Source organism: Stomoxys calcitrans, chromosome 4, assembly GCF_963082655.1.
Source record: "Stomoxys calcitrans chromosome 4, idStoCalc2.1, whole genome shotgun sequence".
Classification (NCBI taxonomy): Eukaryota; Metazoa; Arthropoda; class Insecta; order Diptera; family Muscidae; genus Stomoxys; species Stomoxys calcitrans.
In genome coordinates, this window is record NC_081555.1 from 156708222 (window position 1) to 156727915 (window position 19694).

Below are 19694 nucleotides of genomic sequence, written 5' to 3' on the forward strand. Positions count from 1 at the left end.
GGACCATGACGTTTCGGAGCTGGTCGTGAGGGGATGGATGTGGTGGTGGACGGGTGAAGCGAAATAATGATGTATGGATGAGCATCGAGCTGAGTCGGTGAGCTGAAGATGGCTGGACCATGAAGTCTTGGAGCTGGTCGAGTGGGTGCAAATTGCAAATTTTGCCCATGAACATTCCACTTAGGAACCGGGGTAAACTTCTCAGATATCAATGAGTGCAGTCCGATTCAAGTTTAAGCTCAATGATAAGGGGCCTCCTTTTTATAGCCGAGTCCAAACGGCGTGCCGCAGTGCGACACCTCTTTAGAGAGAAGTTCTAAATGGCAAAGTACCTCACAAATGTTGCCAGCATTAGGAGGGGAAAACCACCGCTAGAAATTTTTTTCTGATGGTCTCGCCAGGATTCGAACCCAGGAGTTCCGCGTCATAAGCGGACATGCTAACCTACGGTGGCCTCCTCGAGTGGTTGGTTTGTAAGAATTTCTGATGTTTTGGAAGTTTTAACATGGTGTCGATATTATTCCTCGTGGTTAACATACTGTATACCGTGTGTGTGAATGTTTCGGTGGAACTCCCGGTTTGACTCAGACTTGTGCTGAGTCATTTCGAGTTATGCCACCTAATTTCTGACTGTTTCTGAATGACGTGTTGCTACGGGATGGTGCTTGCATCGTCCCATAAGGTGAACAGTCCGGAACTGTCTGTAGTTGGACTACGTGGTCGAAACAAAGTCCTTAATCTGGTACCTCGAGAGTAAGGAGCTCCTGGAGCTTCGATTGCAGCCTGACTATTGGTGAGGCCTCAGTTGGGAGCACCGTGTTGGCTGTGGTTTAACACCTTAAATCTCAGGAAGGGCATGCTCGGTGTGGAGTTGCAAGTACTCAACCGGGTGCCGTGACCCATAGAACGGAAAGAGTTTTGGAGAGTGTTCTGCCCCTAACCAAGGGGGAGGACACGTCCACACAACGTCAACTCGAATTATTACTCATGCTAGCTTCGGTTATGTATGGTGGTGTTGGTAGACTCATAGTTTTCACCCGGGGTTAAGAGGATTGATCAGGATTGATCGAACACGGCAGGTGCCAGCATAAAACACCATTAGGACTTGTCCGTCCGTCTGTCTGTTGAAATCACGCTACAGTCTTCAAGAATAGAGATATTGAGCTGAAACTTTGCACATATTCTTTTTTTGTCCACGAGCAGGTTAAGTTCGAAGATGGGCTTTGTCGGACAATATCTTGATATAGCCCCCATATAGAGCGATCCGACGATTTAGGATCTTAGGCCCATAACAGCCACATTTATTATCCGATTGCCATATAGACCGATATTTCGATTTAAGCTCTTGGGCCCATAAAAGGTGTATTTATTGTCCGATTTTGCCAAAATTTGGGACAGTGAGTTAAATGAAGCCCCTTGACATATTTCTGCAAGTTGCCCCGGATCGGTATAAATTTGGATATAGCTGCCATATAGACCGATCTCTCGATTTAAGGTTTTGGGCCATAAAAGGCGCATTTATTGTCCGATGTCGCCGAAATTTGGGACAGTGAGTTGTGTTAGGACTTTCAACATATTTCTTTAATTTGGCCCAGATCGGTACAGATTTGGATATAGCTGCCATATAGACCGATCTCTCGATTTAAGGTTTTGGGCCATAAAAGGCGCATTTATTGTCCCATGTCGCCGAAATTTGGGACAGTGAGTTGTGTTAGGGCCTTTAACATCTTTCTTCAATTTGGCCCAGATCGGTTCAGATTTCGATATAGCTGCCATATAGACCGATCTCTAGATATAAGGTCTTGGGCCCATAAAAGACACATTTATTGTCTGATTTCGCCGAAATTTGGGACAGTGAGTTGTGTTAGGACCTTCAACATCTTTCTTCAATTTGGCTCAGATCGGTTCAGATTTCGATGTAGCTGCCATATAGACCGATCTCTCGATTTAAGGTCTTGGGCCCATAAAAGACACATTTATTGTCTGATTTCGCCGAAATTTGGGACAGTGAGTTGTGTTAGGACCTTCAACATCTTTCTTCAATTTGGCCCAGATCGGTTCAGATTTCGATGTAGCTGCCATATAGACCGATCTCTCGATTTAAGGTCTTGGGCCCATAAACGACACATTTATTGTCTGATTTCGCCGAAATTTGGGACAGGGAGTTGTGTTAGGACCTTTAACATCTTTCTTCAATTTGGTCGGTTCAGATTTCGATATAGCTGCCATATAGACCGATCTCTAGATTTAAGGTCTTGAGCCCATAAAAGACACATTTATTGTCTGATTTCGCCGAAATTTGGGACAGTGAGTTGTGTTAGGGCCGTCGACATCCCTCTTCAATTTGGCCCAGATCGGTTCAGATGTGGATTTAGCTGCCATATAGACCGATATTTCGATTTAAAGTCTTGGCATCGTAAAAGGCGCATTTATAATCCAATTTCGCTGAAATTTGACACAGTGACTTATGTTAGGTTATTCGACATCCGTATCGTATATAGTTCAGATTGGTCTATATTTTGATATATAGCTACCAATAAGACCAATATTTTGTTCCACTCAATGTCCGTGCCGAATTTGGTCCAAATCGGACTATATTTCGATATAGCTGCTATCGAAGAATAAGTTATGCATTTTTAACCGGATTGTGACCAAATGTATTGTAGTTTGCATATATACCCGTGGTGGTGGGTATCCAAAGTTCGGCCGGGCCGAACTTAACGCCTTTTTAAATCTTAAAAAATTTTAATTTTTATACCCTCCACCATGGGGTGGGGGTATACTTATGTTGTCATTCTGTTTGTAACTCCTCGAAATATTCATCTAAGACCCCATAAAGTATATATATTCTTGATCGACATGACATTTTAGGTCGACCTAGCCATGTCCGTCCGTCTGTCGAAAGCATGCTAGCTTTTGAAGGACTAAAACTAGCCGCTTGAAATTTTGCACAAATACTTCTTTTAAGTGAAGGTCGGTTGGTATTATAAATGGGCTATATCGGTCCATGTTTTGATATAGCTGCCATATTAATCGATCTTGGGTCTTGACTTCTTGAGCCTCTAGAGGGCGCAATTCTTATCCTTATGACTTATGACCTATAATTGTGCTAAGTATGGTGGAAATTGGTATATAACCTGATATAGCTGTCATACAAACCGATCTGGGGCCTTGACTTCTTGAGCCTCTAGAGGGCGCAATTATTGTCCGATTTGGCTGAAATTTTGCATACGGTGTTTTGTTATGACTTCCAACAACTGTGTCAAGTATGGTTCAAATCGGTTCATAGCCTGATATAGCTGTCATATAAACCGATCTGGGATCTTGACTTCTTGAGCCTCTAGAGGGCGCAATTATTATCCGATTTGGCTGAAATTTGGCATGATCTGTTTTCTTATGACTTCCAACAACTGTACTAAGTATGGTTCAAATCGGTTCATAACCTGATATAGCTGTCATATAAACCGATCTGGGATCTTGACTTGTTGAGCGTCTAGAGGGCGCAATTGTAGTCCGATTTGGCTGAAATTTTGCATGATCTGTTTTCTTATGACTTCCAACAACTGTACTAAGTATGGTTGAAATCGGTCCATAGCCTGATATAGCTGCCATATAAACCGACCTAGAATCTTGACCACTTGAGCCTCTAGAGGGCGCAATTATAGTCCGATCTGGCTGAAATTTTGTGCAACGGCTTCTCCCATGACGTTCGACATACGTGTCAAATATGGTCTGAATTGGTCGATAGCCTAAAACAGCATCAGTCTTTAGCCTGAAACAGCACAGCAAAGATACCTGGAAAAGAACTCGACAAATTTGATCCATGGTGGAGCGTGTATAAGATTCGGCCCAGCCGAACTTTGCACACTTTTACTTGCTTTTCTCCTATTTTATTTGACTTTGGGAATGATGGGGACATAAATATCTCTTAAAATATTGCATCGAAAAATATTCTATAGTACACTTATTCACATTTGTTTGAATAATTATTCTGCCATGCAAAGATGAAACATTTTAAAATCATTTAAATTGTTTTTGATTTAAAATTGCAAAAATCCTACTCAATTTAATTAATCATAATCTAATTTAGTGCACATTTAAAAAAAAAAATAAAAACAATCAAACGCACAACAGAAATTTTATAGAAATTTTCTATATCGTCAAAGGCGAACATGGGATGGCCATAGGAAATGGCAAATCATCGCCACATCACGTCATGGCTTACCATAAATTTTAATAGTTTTTTTTCGCTTTGTTGAGGCTCTATAAAAACCATCATCGACATCTGACAAATTCAAAAGAACATACTAGCCACCAGGCTGGCAAGCCACTTGCTGGGTTGGCACACATTTGTGGCATGGCTGGCCACATTAGCCAGCAGTTGCAAAATAAACTTAAACAAACAATGGCGTTTAAATAATTAAAGGGATTATTTTTAGCATCAAAACAAAACACAAATCTAAAATAATCAAAATCTTTTATGTTGCTGTTGTTGTTGGTGTCGTTGTTGGTGTCTTTTTCTTGTTGTAGCCATAAATTTGTGTGAAAACATTTGTGCACATTTTTCGAAGAAAATTCAAAAAATTTTGGCATCTGGTACACAAATGTATTGGGGTCTAACATCACGGTCAAGGTAGCCATTAAATGAGAATGAAGATGATGCCCCCCCCCCTTCACTGGGTAGGGGGAGGGAGGGTTTTCCTCTGCCTCTCTGCTGGGTCCTGCCTGTTGTGTGACGATCTTTAGCTGTTGATTATATACTTAATTGAAATGTTTTCCTTTGCCTGTGTGGGGCTTTTCATAAACATCAAAATTAATTTGTTACATATATAATAAAAGTCCTCGGTTGTGTGTATGCGTGTGTGTGTGTATGTGTGCATTGGTTTCTTTAAAGTTCAAGTGTCTGTTTTATTGCGAGGTTTATCGCGATTATTTCCTATTGATTGGATTTGAATGGCCGAACACAGCTGCATTGGCCCCAACAAGAGATTTATAGAAAATATTAACACTCATACGCCCCATAGCACAGCAATTATTAACAACCATACGCCTGGGGTGACAAAAAATTTAAAAAGTTTTGGTGCCTGCATTTATTTGGCCATTGGCTTTATTTATACGCTCTATTTGACAAATTGACACTTTTAGATATTAATGGCAAATATTGTTTGTTTTATATTAAAAAAGCTAAACAGTTGTTGGCCATATGTAGCCCCTTAAAATCTTCTAAGGCGGAAATTGGTAACAAAAATAGTAAACAAATTCGTTTATCTCTTTCAAAAAATATTTTTTTCCTATTTGTTGCTATTTCAAGTTTTGCATACTCCTTTGACTCTTCCTTCTCCTTTTTGTTTTGCTGCTCATCTCCTCTCAAGCTTAGTCAGTGCCATAAACATGGATGTTGTAAGTGAAACGTTCTGTTTGCACTGCCTCCAGCACTATGGAAATGAAACGCTGACCCAATCCTCCGGCCACCACATAAGCATTGCCATTGTTTTCATCTTGCAAACAATGGATTTCGACGGCAGTGACCACACTGCCGGTGCCAGTTGCAGGATAGGTCACTTGTGTGGTAACATCTTTTTTAACCGGATAGAAGGTGGTATCACCATATTGAGCCACCAGACGATCGCCTTTGAAAGAGAAAAAAAGAAGAAGTTGTGAAATAAGAAAAAGTTAAATGGCAAAACAAAAATAATCTCAAAAATTTGTTTAAAAAAAAAAAAACAAAACAAAAATTTTGTTGCTTGAGGCCTACAGATTAAAATCTAAGTTTAAAAGTTCATAAATTTTTTTTACGATTTTAAAGTTTTTTTTTTTTGTTATTTTAGAAATTTTTATCAAGTCTATGGTTTTGTTTATAAAAAATAATTATTAGTCGTCTGTGTTCTTTTTTAATTGCTTTTGTTATCAGGGGGGGCAAGGTCTTGTATTTGGTTAATCACCCCAAATACAAGACAAGAATCACCCCCATTTTCTGAAATCCCGCACCGAAAGAATAGATTCGGAAATCAATATTTCGCTGTATTCCAAAATTCCACGACCTAGCCATGTCCGTCCGTCTGACCGTCCTTCTGTTGCAATCGCTATATAAACTTTAACAAGTAAAAGCGTGCCAAGTTCGGTCGGGCCGAATCTTGAGAACCCACCACCATGGGTTCTGCTAAAAATCAAAAATTTATTCTACATACCAAACATCTGTCAAACCAGCAAAAATTAAAGCTTCTACGAACCGAGCAAGGAAAATCAAGAGATCGGTTTATATGACAGGTATATCGGGTTATAGACTGATTTGCGCCATACTTTAAACAGTTGATGGAAGTTGTAACAAAACAAAAATCGCTAATTGTAAGGACTCAAGAAGTCAAATCGGGAGATCGGTTTATATAGGAGCTATATAAGGTTATAGACCGATTTGAACCATACTTAGCACAGTTGTTGGAAGTCATAACGAAACACTATATGCAAAATTTCAGCCAAATCGGACAAAAATTGCGGCTTCCAGAGGCTCAAGAAGTCAAATCTGTAGATCGGTTTATATGGGAGCTATATCGGGTTATCGGCCGATTCGGATCGTACTTGCCACAGTTGTTGGAAGTCATAACGGAACACCGCATGCAAAATTTCAGCCGAATCGGGTGAGAATTGCGCCCTCCAGTGGCTCAAGAAGTCAAGACCCAAGATCGGTTTATATGACAGCTATATCAGGTTATGAACCGATTTCAACCATACTTAGCACAGTCATTGGAAATGTTAACAAAACACCTCATTCAAAATTTCAGCCAAATCGGATAAGAATTGCGCCCTCTAGTGGCTCAAGAAGTCAAGACCCAAGATCAGTTTATATGACAGCTATATCAGGTTATGGACCGATTTCAACCACACTTAGCACAGACATTGGAAATGATAACAAAACACCTCATGCAAAATTCCAGCCAAATCGGATAAGAATTGCGCCCTCTAGAGGCTCAAGAAGTCAAGATCCAAGATCGGTTTATATCACAACTATATCAGGTTATGAACCCAATAAAAACCATATTTGGAACAACTGTGGAAAGTCATAACAAAACACCTCATGCTAAATTTCAGCCAAATCGCGTGGGAATTGCGCCCTCTAGAGGCTCAAGAAGTCAAGATCCAAGATCGGTTTATATGACAGCTATATCAGGTTATCGACCGATTTGAACCACACTTGACACAGTCATTGGAAATGATAACAAAACATTTCATGCTAAATTTCAGCCAAATCACGTGAGAATTGCGCCCTCTAGATGCTTAAGAAATCAAGACCCAAGATCGGCTTATATGACAGCTATATCAGGTTATCGACCGATTTGAACCACACTTAACACAGTCATTGGAAATGATAACAAAACACTTCATGCTAAATTTCAGCCAAATCGCGTAAGAATTGCGCCCTCTAGAGGCTCAAGAAGACAAGATCCAAGATCGGTGTATATGACAGCTATATCAGGTTATGAACCGATTTGAACCACACTGAACACAGTCATTGGAAATGACAACAAAACACTTCATGCTAAATTTCAGCCAAATCGGGTGAGAATTGCGCCCTCTAGAGGCTAAAGAAGTCAAGATCCAAGATCGGTGTATATGACAGCTATATCAAAACATGGACCGATATGGCCCATTTACAATCCCAACCGACCTACACTGATAAGAAGTATTCGTGCAAAATTTCAAGCGAATAGCTTTACTTCTTCGGAAGTTAGCGTGCTTTCGACAGACAGACGGACGGACAGACGGACGGACGGACAGACGGACAGACGGACAGACGGACGGACAGACGGACAGACGGACGGACAGACGGACGGACAGACGGACGGACGGACATGGCTAAATCGGCTCAGAATGCCGAAACAATCAAAAATATATTGGGTTGCCCAAAAAGTAATTGCGGATTTTTCATATAGTCGGCGTTGACAAATTTTTTCACAGCTTGTGACTCTGTAATTGCATTCTTTCTTCTGTCAGTTATCAGCCGTTGCTTTTAGCTTGCTTTAGAAAAAAAGTGTAAAAAAAGTATATTTGATTAAAGTTCATTCTAAGTTTTATTAAAAATGCATTTAAACTCCGTTTTTCTTTCACTTTTCTTTTCAATACAGCATTGAGTATCATGTTATTGACGGCGACAATAACTATCTCTCTATCTTACCTGATACACGACCGCCCAAAGTGTACTTCACAGTTTGCAAAGTACTTTGGCGCTCCTTTTTCATTAGGCGGGTCAAATGCAAATTAGGATGTTCGGCTACGAAGGCGCGAATATCCTTTATCGTTACAACATCTCGTAACTGCACCTCACCCTCAGTAGCTTTTGGATTTGTTAGAGGAATAGATCTTTTGGCTATAGACGTGGCGGAAATGGCATGAGTGCCCAGCCACAACATGACCAGGACAGACAAAACAAAATTGAAATGAATTTTAAACATTTTTTTTTTTTTTTGGTTTTTTCGACGAAAGAGTGATTCTTCACACACACGCACACACACACACACTCTCTCAATACAGGTATTTCCTTTCCAGAGTAGATTTATGTTACAGGTAAGATGGTCAGCTTAGGATTTGCTGGTTTTGGCGATTCGCGTTTCTAATTTCCGTTTCAATGTTTGAATTCAAACTAAATCAAATGGCGTATAGAAAGTCGATTTTATACTACGTAGAAGATGATCGTATGTTGGGGCGATTTTTTTTTTTTGCGCAAGGATCGAAGTGTGTTGGATTTTACTGATTGTGTGTATACTTAGCTTATCAGCGCAAACAGACAGACAGAGGCACTTAGTTATATTAGTCGCCCCCTAAGGAATGTTGTTTGATTTTGCTCGCATTGCTCACATTTGTGTGAATGTTGTCATCGAACATGAAATGATACGAAATAAAATGGAATTATTACAAACAAATAAGCAAAAGTAATTTTCCCCCCCATCTGATTTCCTTGAGGGTTCGTTAGTTCGCAGCAGCGATATCAACAACGACATCATCATCTTGGTTGCCCACGCTGCCCGTAAATTTCCCCGAAATAAGGGCCATGCGATAAACAACCATGGATAATGGAATTTTCAAAAATAAAGTTAAATCTGAATTTCGTCAAATGAGTTTGCTGAAGATGGTTGTTGTTTACATGTTCCTCCACAAATTGATTTTCCACAATACACCCCAATGCGGTTGGTGGTTGGTGGGTATGAGGGTTGTGTGGTTGTTCTTTGGAATTTTTGCGCCAATCTTCTTGGAAGACATGTCCTGAAGCCAAGGCCATGCATTATCCATAATATTTAACCAAGATTCAATTGAGTTATTGCAAAATATTATTTGAATTGGGGGGGGGGGGGGGGGGTAACGAATTTTTCCCAACGTAGTTGAAGAACAATTTTGTATCATGTTAATATAAGATATTGATGAGAAAACAAAATTAGTAAGAACTTTCTCACATAATGCCATACAAATTGAACGAAAATAAATTTTAACAAGTAAAAACGTGTTAAGTTCGGCAGTGCCGAACTTTGGTTGCCCACTATCACCATGGACAAATTAACCATCCTTTTTTATAACAACTCCACTACCAAATGCAAAATGCAAATTTTGCCCATGGCATAGTACCTCACAAATGTTGCCAGCATTAGGAGGGGAAAACCACCCCTGAAAACGTTTTTTGATGGTCTCGCCAGGATTCGAACCCAGGCGGACATGCTAACCTCTGCGCTACGGTAGCCTCCACTACCATATCCATAGTAATATGCAAATGGGGCCTGGTCTGGGTCATATTTCATTCAGGTCCCTAGAACTCTTATACAAGTCACAGTTTTAGCGAAATCGGACAACAAATCCGCATTTCATGGGACTAAGACATTCAATTGGAAGATCGGTCTATATGGCAGCTATATCTAAATATAGTATAATCTGGACCATATGCTGGTCGGATGACGGGAAGCTTAATACAAGTCACTGCGTCAAATTCCAGCGTAATTGGGTAATAAATGCAGCTTTTATGGGCTCAAGACCCTAAATCGGCAGATCGGTCGATATGGCAGCCATATCTAAATATACTATAATCTGGACCATATGCTGGTCGTAGGACGAGAGGCTTAATACAAGTGTCTGTCTCAAGTTTCAGCGAAATCGGGTAATAAATGCAGCTTTTATGGGCTCAAGACCCTAAATGGGCAGATCGGTCAATATGGCAGCTATATCTGAACAAAGCCTGAACTAAACCATATTTGAGTCGGATATAGGGAGGCTTTAATTAACTCACCATTTCAATTTTCAGCGATATTGGACAATAATTGCGGCTTTTATAGCCTTAAGACCCTAAATCGGCAGATCGGTCTATATGGCAGCCATATCTAAATATACTATAATCTGGACCACATGCTGGGCGTAGGACGAGAGACTTAATACAAGTGTCTGTCTCAAGTTTCAGCGAAATCGGGTAATAAATGCAGCTTTTATGGGCTCAAGACCCTAAATCGGCAGATCGGTCTATATGGCAGCTATATCTGAACAAAGCCCCAAATGAACCATATTTGAGTCGGATATCGGGAGGCTTTAATCTGCTCACTGTTTCAAATTTCAGCGATATCGGATAATAATTCCTGCTTTTATTGCCTTAAGACCCTAAATCGAAAGATCGGTCTATATGCCAGCTATATCTAATATCTATACTTTAATCTGGACCATATGCTGGTCGTAGGACGAGAGGCTTAATACAAGTGTCTGTCTCAAGTTTCAGCGAAATCGGGTTATAAATGCAGCTTTTATGGGCTCAAGACCCTAAATCGGCAGATCGGTCAATATGGCAGCTATATCTGAACAAAGCCCCAACTGAACCATATTTGAGTCGGATATCGAGAGACTTTAATCTGCTCACTGTTTCAAATTTCAGCGATATCGGATAATAATTCCTGCTTTTATAGCCTTAAGACCCTAAATCGGCAGATCGGTCTATATGGCAGCTATATCTAAATATAGTATGGTCTGGACCATATGCTGGTCGTAGGACGAGAGGCTTAATACAAGTGTCTGTCTCAAGTTTCAGCGAAATCGGGTGATAAATGCAGTTTTTATGGGCTCAAGACCCTAAATCAGCAGATCGGTCTATATGGCAGCTATATCTGAACAAAGCCCGAACTAAACCATATTTGAGTCGGATATCGAGAGACTTTAATCTGCTCACTGTTTCAAATTTCAGCGATATCGGATAATAATTCCTGCTTTTATAGCCTTAAGACCCTAAATCGGCAGATCGGTCTATATGGCAGCTATATCTAAATATAGTATGGTCTGGACCATATGCTGGTCGTAGGACGAGAGGCTTAATACAAGTGTCTGTCTCAAGTTTCAGCGAAATCGGGTTATAAATGCAGCTTTTAGGCGCTCAAGACCCTTTATCGGCTAATCGGTCTAAATGGCGGCTATATCTGAATATAGACCGATCTGAAACATATTTGAGTCGGATATAGGGAGGCTTTAATTAACTCACTATTTTAAATTTCAGCGAAATCGTATAATATTTGCGGCTTTTATAGCCTCAAGACCCTAAATCGGCAGATCGGTCTATATGGCAGCTATATGTAAGTAAGGTCCGATCTGAACCATATTTGAGTCGGGTGTCGGGAGGCTTAATATAACTGACTTAATCAAGTTTTAACGAAATCGGATAAAAATGCCGGCTTTTATGGGCTTTTGACCCTTAATCAGCTGATCGGTCTATATGGCAACTATATCTGAATATAGACCAATCTGAACTCACTATTTAAAATTTCAGCGATATCGGATAATAATTGCGGTTTTTATGGGCTTAAGACCATAAATCAGTTGATCGGTCTAAATGACAGTTATATGTAAACTAGCCGAACCGGGCCCGTTCCGCTGCGCCTTCATTAACTCCCTAATATCTTTTTAGGATGGGGAAACTTCGGCCAACTTCAGTAATAGCCTCTTATGACCCCATATGATTTTCGCCGTCCTACCGACTGTTTCGCTGTTCCACGCTGTTACATGCGCTTTTTGCCCATGCACTTAAATCGGACTGCGTCGACCCGAAAGGCTTTGGGTTAACAAAGTTTATCGACGGCAGTCCTCTGGTCTTCCCTGCCAAGTCGTCTGCCCTTTCATTCCCCCTTACTCCGTTATGGCCCGGCACCCAAACGATGGGGTGATCCCCTATACTTCGATCTGATTTTGTATGCCAGATTCGAAATATACTCCCGAATACCTTTCATTTGAGCCCCATATTGGAATGAACGTCCAGTATGTCTGTTTGGGGGAGTTTTGGGGTTGGGCGGCCCAGCCCGATGGGTACTTAGACTCAAATTTTAATACCATATTCGTTTTCGACTCCCTAAAACCTTTCATTTGATACCCATATTGTCCCGATCGGCCCACTTTTGATTTTGGGTGGTGTTTTTAGGTAACGGGGGAAGGTCCGTCCCCTTTCGAAATCAACAAATTTAAAAGCCTACTTCTCCTTCCTGACCATATTCATAATCTACTCCCGAATACCTTTCATTTGAGTCCCATATTGTCATGAACGTTCAATAAACATATTTTAGGGGGTTTTTGGGGTTGGGGCGGACCCCCAGTTGCTTGGGTCCAATTTCTAATATCATATTCGTACTCTACTCCTTAATACCTTTTATTTGAGTCCCATATTGTCCCGATAGGTCCACTTTTATTTTTGGATAGTACTTTTAGGGTAAGGGGGAGGGTCCGCCCCCCCTTCCGACTTTTATGGATTAAGACCCTAAATCGCCAGATCGGTTTATATAGCAGCTTTATCGAAATAAACTCCGATTTGGCCCATGCAAGAACTTAACCAGCGTAACCAGAGAAAATACGAGTCTGCGCGAACTAAATATCTCAATTTTTAAAACCTGTAGAGTGATTACAACTGACGGACATACGGACGGACAGACCCACGGATATCGTTTAATCGTCTTGGAATTCTACGGCGATCAGAAATATATATACTTTGTAGGTTTGGAAATGGATGTTTCTATGTGTTGCAAACGGAAAGACTAAATAAATATACCCCCCATCCTATGGTGGAGGGTAAAACAAGTAACAGCGTGCTTAGATCGGCCGTATCGAATCTTGATAACCCACCGCCATGGATTATTTTAAAATGTGGTAGCTATATCTGGTTATAGACCGATTTGGAGCGTATTAAGCACAGTTGATGGAAGTCATAACAGAGCACCATGTGTAAAATTTCAGCCAAATCGGACAAACATTGCGGCTTAAGAAATCAAATCGGGAGACCAGTTTATATGGGAACTATGTCAGGTTCTTGGCCGATTTGAACCTCACTTGGCACAGTTGTTAGAAGTCATAACAGAACATAACCTACAGCAAAATCGTAGAAAAATTGCGGTTGTAAGGGTTCAAGAAGTCAAATCGGAGGTCGGTTTATATGGGAGCTATAACAGGTTATAAACCGATTCAAACCATACTTGGCACAGTTGTTGGAAGTCATAGCGGAACACTATGTGAAAATTTCAGCCACATGGGACAAAAATTGCGTCATCCATGGGCTCAAGAAGTCAAATCGGGAGATCGATTTATATGGCAGCTATATTTCAATCTGAACCGATGTGGCCCATTTGCAATCTCCAATAACCTACTTTAATATTAGGTTTCTGTGCAAAATTTCAAGCGGCTAGCTTTACGCGTTCGACCGCTATTGTGATTTCGACAGACGGACGGACATGGCTAGTACGATTCAGAATGGCATCTTACTAAATTATAAACCTTTACTTACTCCATAGTTTTATTCAAATATGCATCGTTTCAGAAATGCCTTATTTACTTGTTTAAATATCAGTAAAATGTAAAACTGAGCTCTAGGAATTTTTCCATATTTTGAATTTTTTGCACATTTTTCCTACCGAAGAGTCTAAATTTTTCTCATTTATCGATTCATGTTCGCCCCTTATACCATATTCCTTCTCCGCTTTACGCAGTTGGCTATCAACCAAACAACAAACCCAGCAAAACTGAAAGTAAATCCCCAAACTATTGGGTTGCCCAAAAAGTAATTGCGGATTTTTTAAAAGAAAGTAAATGCATTTTTAATAAAACTTAGAATGAACTTTAATGAAATATACTTTTTTTACACTTTTTTTCTAAAGCAAGCTAAAAGTAACAGCTGATAACTGACAGAAGAAAGAATGCAATTACAGAGTCACAAGCCGTTGAAAAAATTTGTCAACGCCGACTATATGAAAAATCCGCAATTACTTTTTGGGCAACCATACAACAACAAGTGTTAAAAAAGTATATTTCATTAAAGTTCATTCTAAGTTTTATTAAAAATGCATTTATTTTCTTTTAAAAAATCCGCAATTACTTTTTGGGCAACCCAATAAAATGAGTTCTAGGAAATTTTCCATATTTTGAATTTTATGCACATTTTTCCTACCGGAGAGTCTAAATTTTTCTCATTTATCGATTCATGTTCCCCCCTTTCTCCATATTCCTTCTCCGCTTTACGCAGTTGGCTATCAACCAAGCCACAAATCCAGCAAAACTGAAAGTAAATCCCCAAACTACAACAAATGCTTACTTTAAGGGGCTCCACAAAGTTATGACAATTTCATGCTGCTTTTTGTTCCAGTTACTCATAACTCGGCTTCGTATCACTTAACCCAGTTTTGAGAACTTTTCTTTAGCGTTTTGCTTCACAGCATCGAAAAACTCTTAGAAGGCATGCAGTTAACCAACGAATGGGTTTCCATTTGGAAATGTATCCTAAGCTTTTGTATTTCGTTGACATTTCTCCATTTTCACATTGTTTTTCATTTCTCCTTGTCCTTTCCATTTTCCATATGGCGACGTTTTTCAATGCATTGTAAAATGAGTTGAAATCTGCAATGGATTTATTTTTAATGGTGTATTGTTTTGGCATACTAACGGACATTGTCACACATGCTGCTCCCAGCACATAACCGTGGGTTGCCTTAGTTATAGTGTGTGAGTGTGTGTGTGTGAGAGAGAGTTCTCTACAGGCTGCCAAGTAATTGTGTATTTTGATGCCTTTCAAATGAGGTCATCGATGGAAACCGCTGTGATCTGCACTCAAGCATAATGATTATGGCAACTGTTTGTGGTAACAATACTGCATTAATGCAGAAAACCACTTTGTACCATTTCGAATGGCACAAGGAGGTGAAGAAGCAGTATGGGGATCAGTTGGCTTTTAGCCATTTATAGATTGGGAATAAACGAACTTATCCCAAGGGAAAGACGAAGGGATTTAGTTATAAAGAAAAAAATTATAATTGTCAGGTCCTTCCAGTGTCCATCCCAATTTGAGTATACTTTACTACCAAAGACCTTTTATTGCTGTCCTATTCTACCCTGATAGGCCTTCATATATTATTTTTAATTCCTGTTTGTTTTGGATAGGACGGGGGAGGGGGATTCCCCTTTGACTTACCTTTCATTTATGTACAATATTTTTATACCCTCCACCATAGGATGGGGGGTATACTAATTTCGTCATTCTGTTTGTAACTACTCGAAATATTCGTCTGAAACCCCATAAAGTATATATATTTTTGATCGTCGCGAAATTTTATGTCGATCTAGCCATGTCCGTCCGTCCGTCTGTCTGTCAAAAGCACGCTAACTTCCGAAGGAGTAAAGCTAGCCGCTTGAAATTTTGCACAAATACTTCTTATTAGTGTAGGTCGGTTGGTATTGTAAATGGGCCATATTGGTCCACGTTTTGATATAGCTGCCATATAAACCGATCTTGGGTCTTGACTTCTTGAACCTCTAGAAGGCGCAATTCTTATCCGATTTGAGTGAATTTTGGCACGACGTGTTTTGTTATGATATCCAACAATTGTGCCAAGTCTGGTTTAAATCGGTCCTTAACCTGATATAGCTGCCATGTAAACCGATCTTGGGTCTTGACTTCTTGAGCCTCTAGAAGGCCCAAATCTTATCCGATTTGAATGAAATTTTGCACTACGTATTTTGTTATGATATCCAACAATTGTGCCAAGTCTGGTTTAAATCGGTCCTTAACCTGATATAGCTGCCATATAAACCGATATTGGGTCTTGACTTCTTGAACCTCTAGAAGGCCCAAATCTTATCCTATTGGAATGAAATTTCGCACGACATATTTTGTTATGATATCCAACAATTGTGCCAAGTATGATTCAAATCGGTCCATAACCTGATATAGCTGCCATATAAACCGATCTTGGGTCTTGACTTCTTGAGCCTCTAGAGTGCGCAATTCTTATCCGATTGGAATAAAATTTTGCACGACGTGTTTTGTTATGATATCCAACAACTGTGCCAGGTATGGTTTCAATTGGTCCATAACCTGATATAGCTGCCATATAAACCGATATTGGGTCTTGACTTCTTGAACCTCTAGAAGGCCCAAATCTTATCCGATTGGAATGAAATTTTGCACGAAGTATTTTGATATGATATACAACAACTGTGCCAAGTATGGTTCAAATCGGTTCATAACCTGATATAGCTGTCATATAAAAAGTTCGTGGGTCTTGACTTCTTGAACCTCTAGAAGGCGCAATTATCGTCCGACTTAACTAAAATTTTGCACGTAGTGTTTTGGTATTACTTTCAACAACTGTGCTAAGTATGATTCAAATCGGTTCATAATTTGGTATAGCTGTCATATAAACCGATCTTGGATCTTGACTTCTTGAGCCAATTGAGGGCGCAATTCTCATCCGATTTGGCTGAAATTTTGCATGAGGTGTTTTGTTATGACTTCCAATAACTGTGCTAAGTATGGCGTAAATCGATATAGAACCTGATATAGCTGCCATATAAACCGATCTGCGATCTTGACTTCTTGAGCCTCTAGAGGGCGCAATTCTCATCCGATTTGGCTGAAATTTTGAACAAGGGCTTCTCTCATAACCTTCAACATACGTGTCTAGTATGGTCTGAATCGATCAATAGATTGATACAGCTCCCATATAAACCTATCTCCCGATTTTGCTTCTTGAGCCCCTACAAGGGGCAATTCTTATCCTAATGAACTGAAATATTACAAAATGACTTCTACAATTTCAATCAGCATTCAATTATGGTCCGAATCGGACTATAGCTTGATATAGCTCCAATAGGATAACAGTTCTTATTCAATATTCTATGTTGGTCTGAAAAGAGATACCGCGCATAGATCTCGACAAATGCGATCAATGGTGGAGGGTATATGAGATTCGGCCCGTCCGAACTTAGCACGCTCTTACTTGTTTTTTCTGTCAGCCAACACGCAGGGGATGTCCCCTATGAATGCAGTGCAGTTGGCGAGAAAAAATTAGGATTTGGAGGGGGAAAAATGATTTAGTGCTTATTGACATTTGTCTTAAATCATTGGATGTCAAAGTGGGTGGGAAAAACACTAGCCGGAAGTCGATTCCACATACGAACGGTTCGGGCGAAATAAGAATTCTCTCTATAATGCATTGTGCGGCCAATCAATTACAAACGGATGTGAGTTCCTGGAATGTCTTGTATCCCTGACATACATCCTTACATCAGGAATAAGAAGACGAATATCAGACAAACACACACCATGAAAGTACCGATAGAACAGCGCCAAACAACCCACAATGCGACGATGATGAAGGGAGGCAATAGAGTTGGATACCCCACTGTCCCCAATCAACGCCATCGCTCTCCTCTGTACATGGTCCAGTAGCTCCAGGGATGATTTTGAAGCTCCAGTCCATACATGTGAGTTGTACTCCATTTTCGGCCCTATGAAAGTGGTGTAGATGTTAAGAAGATCAAACGGAGTGAAGTAATTTTTACACCGTTTGAGGAAGCCTAAACACTTGAATGCTTCTTTCGACATTTTGAATACATGTTAAGCCCAATGGATTTCACTTTGTATTTTCATGCCCAGAACATCAAGAGCTTCTGATCGCTCAACATCTACACCGTTGATAGACAAAGATGATCGTAATGGGACAGCGAATCGTGAGAACTCATCTATAACGACTCGAATAGTGCGATCTCTGAGAATGCTCGAAAAAAATCGAACAAAGCCATTACCGACTACCCGATCTACCCAGATACTTGAATCCTTTTATAAATATTACATTCGAACTCTACTGTCATAGATCTTTTCATTACCAAATTATCCCAATCGAACTATACGTCCTATTTAAGGGTATTTAGTGGATGAACCGATCCTGGATTCTGCCAAATGTGTATACCAGATGCGTAATCAACTCCCAAAGGGTTGGACATTCATGCCCGTTTCGGGCTATTTTAAGGTTGGGACCCCGTGGACACCTTGGGCCAAATTCTTATCTCAACTTCCAAATACCTTTCATTTGATACCCATGTTGTCCTAATCGGTAAGTGTATATTGAGACCCCGTGGACACCTTAGGCCAGATTCTTATAACAGATGTGTACTCAACTTCCAAATACCTTTCATTTGATACCCATATTGTCCCAATCGGTAAATGTATCCTGTTGAGGGATTTTGAAGGGTGGGGAGGCGCCTCAAACACCAAGGAATACATTTTTATATCTGATTCTTACTCTACTTTTAAATACCTTTCATTTGATATCCATATTGTCCCAATTAGTAATTATGTCCTGCTGGGAGGTTTTGGGGGGAGAAGTCCCTTAAACTCCAAGGAATACATTTTGATGTCTGATTTATAATCTACTTTCGAATATCTTTCATTTGATACCCATATTGCCCAAAGCGGCAAAAGTGTCCTATTGGGAGTTTTTTTTTTGGGGGGGGGGGGTGGAGGCACCCCGAGCACTTACGTTGAAATTTGTATACCACGTTCGTACTCTACTCCTAAATACCTTTCATTTGATACCTATATTGTCCCTATCGGTAAACATGTCCGTTCGGGTGGCTTTTGGGATGGGGCGTCCCCCCATGTTATTTTGGCCCCAAATTTTATACCAATTTTGTGTTTTTGAGGTACCATAAGATGGTTTACAAAATTCCGTTTAAATCTGTGCACCCGTCTCCTACATCCGGAGTTTTTGAAAATTTTTGAAATCTCCTCCCTTCGGAAATATCAAAATATGTAGTACCCTATTTTCACCGGGGACTTAAACTATGCCATCGGTGAAAATTTCACAGACATGCAATCTAACATACAAACAGTGTGCTACAATTTAATTTTTATTTAAAAGAAGAAGAAGATGACTTTCATAAGACTTTGAAAAAAATATTTTGATACCTTTTATTACACCCACCTATAGGATGGGGGTATAGTTATCTAATCATATAGCTTTTAACACCACGAAATATTGATCTGTGACCCCATTAAGTACATATATTCTGGATGGTCTCGACCTTCTGACTCAATCTAGCCATATCCATCCGTCCATATGTCGAAATCACGATAACGGTCGAACGCGAAATGGGCCATATCGGATCAGTTTTAGATATAGCTGATCCTGCGATTTGACTTCTTGAGCCCCAAGAAGCCTTAACTTTCATCCGATTTGGCTAGAATGTGGAACTATGATTTGAATTATGACTTCCATCATCCATACTAAGTATGATCTGAATCGGTTCATAAACAGATATAGCCCCCATATAAACCGATCCCCGGATTTGAATTCTTGAGCCCTTAGAAGCATCAATTTTAATCCGATTTTGCTGAAATTTAGAACGAAGACTTGAATAATCACTTTCAACATTCA

The 19694-nt window shown here is 40.0% G+C and overlaps 2 protein-coding genes across 7 annotated transcripts in view; one reads left to right on the plus strand and one right to left on the minus strand.

Moving 5' to 3' along the window:
- The window catches only part of LOC106081738 (cytosolic purine 5'-nucleotidase), a 158950-nt gene that overhangs the window by 121797 nt on the left and 17459 nt on the right, over positions 1-19694 (plus strand). The window lies entirely within an intron of this gene.
- Positions 5264-8642, minus strand: LOC106081775 (uncharacterized). The gene is made up of 2 exons (XM_013243972.2): positions 8171-8642; positions 5264-5630 (listed from the first exon to the last, which is right to left on the minus strand). The coding sequence occupies exons 1-2, from the start codon at positions 8445-8447 to the stop codon at positions 5374-5376; spliced, it is 534 nt and encodes a 177-aa protein (XP_013099426.2). The 5' UTR covers positions 8448-8642; the 3' UTR covers positions 5264-5373.